At 39.4% G+C, this 7,297-nt stretch overlaps 1 protein-coding gene across 1 annotated transcript; it reads right to left on the reverse strand.

Annotated features, from left to right (window-relative positions):
* Positions 1 to 1,147: 1,147 nt before the first annotated feature.
* LOC133807308 (U-box domain-containing protein 4-like) lies at positions 1,148 to 3,511 on the reverse strand. Its single transcript, XM_062245563.1, has 2 exons — positions 2,071 to 3,511; positions 1,148 to 1,422 (listed from the first exon to the last, which is right to left on the reverse strand). The coding sequence occupies exons 1-2, from the start codon at positions 3,049 to 3,051 to the stop codon at positions 1,345 to 1,347; spliced, it is 1,059 nt and encodes a 352-aa protein (XP_062101547.1). The 5' UTR covers positions 3,052 to 3,511; the 3' UTR covers positions 1,148 to 1,344.
* Between the last annotated feature and the right edge of the window lie 3,786 nt (positions 3,512 to 7,297).

The raw sequence follows: 7,297 nt of genomic DNA on the forward strand, positions 1-7,297 counted from the left end.
CTTAAAATGAGAGGTTAAAGAAATAAGCAATATGAGCACAATGATTTTTACGTGGTTCAAGTTTTAGAAGAACCCTAGTCCACGAGTCTCTGGTATTAAGAGGATTGGAAGCTTGTGATGGCAAGTTCCAATAGTGTATTCTCAGGCAGTATTTAGATTGCTCTGAGTACAAGATGTTTTCTCTCTAAAATACTGACCATTTACAATGAGACTCCCAGCCCTATTTATAGAGGCTGGGTCATTAATACTAATCATCAGTAATTAATACACATTCTTCCCATTATTGGGCGATTAATATCAATTCAATACATTGGGCTGCATTGAATAGAGACCACGACCTAATCGAGATTTACGGGGCTCACCGCAGAAAGATACCTACTTTATGGGGAACATGCCCCAGGTACTGTCAGGGCGTGCTGTAAGTATCTACATGTCAAACAGCGTAGTGGGAGTGCGAATTGTCGAGTCGTACACTCGACAACAGTATTGACGAATCGCCCAAAAACGTTGTCATACGATCCTCTGGCGCTGCAAACTCGCACTGGCTGACACCTAAAGCTTTATCTTAGGTCCGAGAATCGAAACCTCGGACCTGGAAGACGACTAGGGGAGGAGAGCCCCCGCCTTAATTGCCTGAGCTGGAGAACCTCCAGCTCCGAGGGCAAGCGTCGGAGAGTAATCTACCTTTAAGGTATCCACGACCAACCCACTGGCGAAGATAGGCGACCACACCTAAAAGGATCTTCGCCTCGAATAGAACCCTCGGGAGGTAACATACTCCGAAGACGTCTATAACCGTCCCAGCCAATCATTGTGAGTTGCCACGCATCGGAGGCGAAAATACGGACAACACTTCTTATTTAGTGCTTCTTTTCTAATGACTTATTTTTTTATGAAATAATTATACTCATATTTTAAATTATATATTTATTTTTTGAAATTTTAAATTATTTACAATGTCAAAAGTACAATTTAAATATTTTGTTACACTTGTGTATAAAAAAACAAACACTTGTATTAACATAAATATTTGAACATTATTTTTGGCACCTCAAAATTTCTCGAAAATTTATGTGTTGCATGTTATAAATTTTTTTTTGCCCCACCATTGATTAAAAGGTGATTTTTAAAATAAAAAGAAGCAATATCGAAAATCAAAATCCATTTCATCACAAATTTTACAAACCTCGTGTATTACATAAATATTTACAAGTTGTCGTTTCTTCTTGTTTTAGTTTGAAAAAATAAATACAAATAACACTGATTCAGACTTTCAGTGTTGGATTGACTGTCTGGATTACATGGACAAATGGACATGATAACATTGAGAAGTAGTGAGGGCACTCAAGCTGACACGTCCGACCCTCTGGCTGCGGCGTTGCCGGATCTTGGTTGTCGTAGAAACTCTATCAGTGTCTCTGCCTGTCCACATAAAATGATACAGTAAACGACAAAAGGAACCCGCTCTTGTGATACACAATTATATTTTTATTCTCTTTTTCAATCAGCCGAAAAAAATATATATATAATTAAATAAAAAGAACCCAACCAACAACAAAAACATACCAATTCGATTGAACCATTTATCTAATTAACAGACTTGGCCAAACTTTAGTGTATAAATATTAATAGATTAGTGGAGATACCGGCACCTCACCGACCAAAAAGACATGTCTAGCCTAACAGATTGGAATAATTGGAAATTTTATCCACCACGCATGAAAATGTCTGGGTGGTAAAATGGTAATTCAGCCTAATAAATTTCATTATAAAAGCAGTTGAATTATTTAACTAAAAACTTCTGTTCCTTTCCTTGATGTTTATTTATTTTAAAAAATGATGAATTAATGGCGACGTGGCTAAACAGTGCACTTCCATCAAAACAATGAAAACAGCCATTAAAACAGGAATTTATAAGATATAAAAATATATTTAAAAGGCCGTGCCACGTCATTGGCCAGAGTCATCGACCGGAGCAGACTAGTCTCACAGGCTCAGGCGACCAAAACTGACAAAGGCAACACATGAGAGAGAGAGAGAGGAGAAACGGTTGTAGGAGGTTTATGTTACCTTTTGCTTAGCGCGATTGGTGCCAGACTGAGACAAAGCGACTAAAGGGGGAATTGCTCCTTCGCGGGCCACCATAGTACGGTAGGCCACACTATCTTCGCAAATCTGTAACAAGATCGCCACCGCAATCTCTTTCTGCCTCTGGGACCCAACCTCTATTATCTCCACCAGTACCGGAATTCCTCCTTCGTCTACCAGCGCTGTTCTCGCCTCCGGTACCGATACCAATAAGCTCAATACGTATGCTGATTTGTCTACCATGTTCGACCCGAAATCCGCCATCAATTCTACCAGTGGCTTCATGATTCCCGCGTGTACGGCCTTGATTTTGTTTTCTTTTACAGAACACAACGTGTACAGAGCCGTCGATGCGTCTTTCTTTCCACGAAATCCACCGTTCTCGAGAAGATTCACTAACAGTGGAATCGCTCCCGACCGTCCGATTGCCATTTTGTTCTCCTCAACTTGTGAAAGGCGAAGCAGAGCACAAGCGGCGTTCTCCTTCGCCGTCGAATTTCCGATCCTGAGTGCTCGAACTAGAGGCTTAATCGCTCCCGATGAAGCAATAAGCTCCTTGTTCTCATCGCATAACGAAAGATTCAAAATCGCCGTGACTCCGTATTCCTGGAGCTGGAGATCGGAAGAGGACAAGAGCGAAATCAACGGCTTCACAGCACCGGCTTTTGCGATCTTAAGGCGATTTTCTGATTTGTTCTTTGCAAGGAGTCTGATCTCCATGGCGGCTTGCTTCTGCTCCTCAATCGAACAGGACTGGAGGTCGGAGACGAGTTGATGAATTAGCTCATCCGAGTTATCGGAGGCGCAAGCAAGCAGTAGCCGGCGGCTGTGAGTCGAAGTTGTCGGAAACTCGCCGGATCGGTCGCTGTTACAGTCGCTGAAAGCAGCGGAATTGTCACCGACGCTCAGATCACTGAAAGTCCTTCCCATATATGTGAAATTCTTAGACTTTTCCATCTCCATGGAAGTTGACTTGTGGAAGCTTTTCTCTCACTGCATCAAAACGTCGTCGGTGAATTTCAAGGGTTATAGCTAGATAATTAATATATATAATTATTTTTGAGAAAAATAAAAAAGAATTCCCTTAATCGTGACGTGAAATTCGGGTTGGATGGTAGGAAGACGACTTCGTTTTGATTTTTTGTTTGTATAGTTTGACTGAGGAAGTGAAGTAAATGAAACGAGAGAAAAGAATAAAAATTAAAAACAGGCCCGGGGAAGGAAGGAGATGAGTAGCTAGAGACATTAACACCTGGACTAAACCTTGGGGGCTGGGCAGACACGTGCACATAACGGACTATACCATATCTCAGTCGTGTGAGCACGTGCGAAGGTCTCTTTAAACGCGTGCATAGAAGGTTCGCTACTCGAAAACGAAAAAGCTTGAAAGAAGGTTTTTTCTTTCTTTTCCTGAATTCTTCTACCGAGACTTTTTCTCCCATACCATGGCAAAGTGTGTTATGGTACTAAAACGCTGAACTAATTGGGCCACGTAGTCCGTTCCAAAGAGAAATTGTTAATTCATTTTGCCACGGGGGTGTGCACATGGTGTGTACTGTGTAATCACTCATGAGCATCTCTACAGGTCACCCCACGCAACGCATAGAGAGCTGGTGTTCTTCTCCTTTGTTTTTTGAAAAGGTTATTCTCCTTTGTTCATAACACAAATTGAGCCATTATTACAAATTTCAAGATCTAAAATAACTCATTTTTCTAATGTAAACAATCCAACATTATGATTTATATTCAAGGCCTATTTTGTCTCTGTTTATTTTTTAATTTTAAATAGATAATAATTTTGGTTTTTTTCTCAATGGTATTATTTTTGTGATGTATCTTGTCGTGAAACATGGTACTGATTATAATATCAGGATACGTGTATTTAGGCATTTTGGAAATTATGCTACTTCGTTGAACATGTACATGCTGGCATTTATTTACACATACAATACAAGAAGTTCCCAATAATGTAGCTTTGATTTCTGTCCAAATTTCACAATCATAAACAGGAGAGTATCTATATATAGGACAAATAATGTATCGTGAATTATATTAAGCATTAGATACGACTGAATCGCTTCAAATATTATATTCATAAGTTTTTTTTTTTTTGATAAAATGAAGTTCATAGATGAAGAATGTAAAATGCCATACAACAGGAGATTAAACATTCCGAAGGAAATCAGAGATGTCATCTAACCAAACAAGTTGTTATCCATCCTAAGAGCATGCATAGCTAAACCATGCGCAACTATATTGGCCACCAGACAAACATAGATTAGGGACACTCCTGGAAATCTAGATAACAAACTTGTTATTTCTACTAACAAAGACTCAAGGTCGTTGAAGAAGGAATGTCGTTTATGAAAAATAGTTACTGCTTCTAGACAATCTGTCTGAACAATATGAACTGAAAGTCCCAACGATAGAAGCCAATCCAACGCGACCGTCAAAGTCATACATTTAGCTTGGGTAACTAAGAAACATCCTACAAAATAAATAAAAACAAAGAAACAAACTAGCACAAGGGAAAAAGAAAACAAAACAAAAGTTGAAAAGATAATCTTATAGACAAAAGGTAAAAGATTAATCTACATATTGATCTAGTATATATTAGTGTTTACTGAGTTTTTCGGAAACTGGAATTATGAGAGATGAGAGAACTAAAAAGAAAGGATTTAATGATAATCATACAAGGTTTTTACATGGTTGGAGCATTAATGAGCCTTAGTCCACGAGTCTATGGTGTTAGAGCTTAGAAAGCTTTAACAATGGAGTTTTCTGTAAGTTTGGACAGAGTAATTGCTTACAAGAGAAAATTCAGGACCCCTTCTATAGTACACAACTGGTCCTATTTATAGGTAGTTGCGTGCAATGGGCTTGGGCCGGATTAATCCGGGCCAAATAGGGATGTAAGCATGGTTGGCTCGCTAATGGAGGCTTAATACAAAGGATTTTGCTAAATAATATACATTAATCAGGGCCCATTGGGTCGATTTGGGCATAACCAAGCTTTACAGTTGACATCAGTACTTAGTTTCAGACTGGTCCGCGTGGGCTTCTAAGGAGATCTTGGGGACAGGATCTGTTAGGGTAGTGGTAGTACTGTTTCCCAATAACGGGGTACATTCCGTATGTAACCTCTTCTGCAGGTTAGTTGAGGAGACCAAACTCCGCATTTCTTGAGAATATGTCAGCGTCAGGGAAATTCAATCCTACCCTATCCGGAAGCCTGGTCCAGGTTCATTTACTAACATCCCATCCCATTTACCGGGACCCTGGTTCGTTTACTAGAGCTCGGGTTCATTCTTGACAAGGGTGTATTCTCAGACTGTTGAGCCTGCCACCCTTACTTGCATCCTGGATGATGCCATTAGGTTGAGATCGGGAAGAAAAATTGGGTCCGCATCTTGCTCCCGATTCCCTCGTTATGGTGGCACCCACCGAACAATGTTGGAATTACTGACGATTGGGCCAATAGGACTTTCTTCTTCCCCGTCTAGTGGGCTTATGCTGGGCCTTTGATCTCTTTGAGAGGGCTCACAAATCCATTGTGTCATGCCACATGTCTGGGGGGAAAACAGGGATATCATTTACCCCCCAAGTCTTCGTCTATGTTTGCACAGTGGAGACTTGCTTCATTCTCTCGGATCAAATCCTAATATCCCGGTTTGTTTCCCAGAAGACGGGTTCATTTTCATGGGGGCCACTCAGTTAATCTTGCATGGAGGAGGTTCACATCAGTGTCCCTGATCAAATCCTAATAACTCGGTTTGTTTCCCAGAAGGCGGGTTCATTTACTTTGGGGCCACTCGATTAATCTTGTATGGAGGAGGTTTTCATCAGTGTCCCTGATCAAATCCTAATAATCCGATTTGTTTCCCAGAAGGCAGGTTCATTTACTTCGGTGCCATTTGGGTGATCCTCGTTCTTTTGAGTTCACCACGTTTTATATACGTGTCCCTCAGTAACTGGTGTGTCTATACCACTCGTGCCTGCAGATTTGGAAAGAATCTTTTAGAGTCCCAGAACTTTACTTAGTTAGTTAGATAGTAGTAGTTATAGTATGTTTATTACTGTGGATTTTGGTTCAAGCCGGGACTTAGTTGAACACTCGTAGCAACACTTATAGATTTTATAAGTTTAACCAATAGTTTAAGAATATTAATTATAACATAAGGTTTGATTAATATAGCTGATTATAAAGATGACATTTATAATACTATAAGATTTAGATAGAATTAATAAGATCATGACACTTGTTGTGTGCATGTTTATTTAAGGATTTAATTATAGTTTAAATAAAAGAAAATTCTAGAAACTCTAGAATCTTCCAAGACCATTAAGAGCATGACACTTGTCACAACCATGTTTATTTGAGGATTTAAGCATTTTAAGTGGATAATTCAAAAATAGAAGTTTCTAGAAGCCCTAGACCTTTCCAGAACTTGCTGGAATCTCGTATTACTCAGCCAAACCTGATTAATCAATTCAAATTAAGTTGATAAAGTGCAATTGCGTGTCTAATATTTCAACATATGCCGATATATCGCAGCTATAGGGGAGATATATCGCAACACGGGAGATACGAAAAACATGTCAACTTCGCATGATCGAAACCACGAGCACTTGGGACATAGGGCCAGGCGATATATCGGCCCTAGGACCACTTTTTCAAATGTTATAGAAACCGAGCTTGATCCATTCCTTAACCTCTTGACTAGCCTCTGAACGTTTTGATCGAGTCTTCAGCACCTGTTGAACGAATATTCAAATATTTTTCAATTAATATTCATTATTTTTATTCAAGCTAAAAGGAGGTTGTTTCACTCCTTGAACTCTATAAATAGGACCTAGTACCCAGCCATTTCTCTCATTCTTCAAGCTGTGTTCAGAGCCTTCAAGCTGCTAGGGTTACTGTAGAGTGATAAACACTTGGGTTGGGATAAAAGCTTTATCATCTTAAGCTTTATAAACACTTGGGAAGTGAGATAAATAATGTGTTTTCAATATCAAGATGTAGTTCGGTTCTAGTACATTCATAGGTATTCCTAATCTTAAGTTCATTCTTGTATGGTTCTTTAGTTTCTTTTAGTTTTCATTACTCAAATCCTAACTCGTTGTTTTCCACTCTTGGTTAGGCATTTAAGTTCTTTGAGCTTAAGGTTTCTTTTTGGTAAGCTTCTTCTTGATGGTTTAGTTCTCTTCT

Source organism: Humulus lupulus, chromosome X, assembly GCF_963169125.1.
Source record: "Humulus lupulus chromosome X, drHumLupu1.1, whole genome shotgun sequence".
NCBI classification, from domain to species: Eukaryota; Viridiplantae; Streptophyta; class Magnoliopsida; order Rosales; family Cannabaceae; genus Humulus; species Humulus lupulus.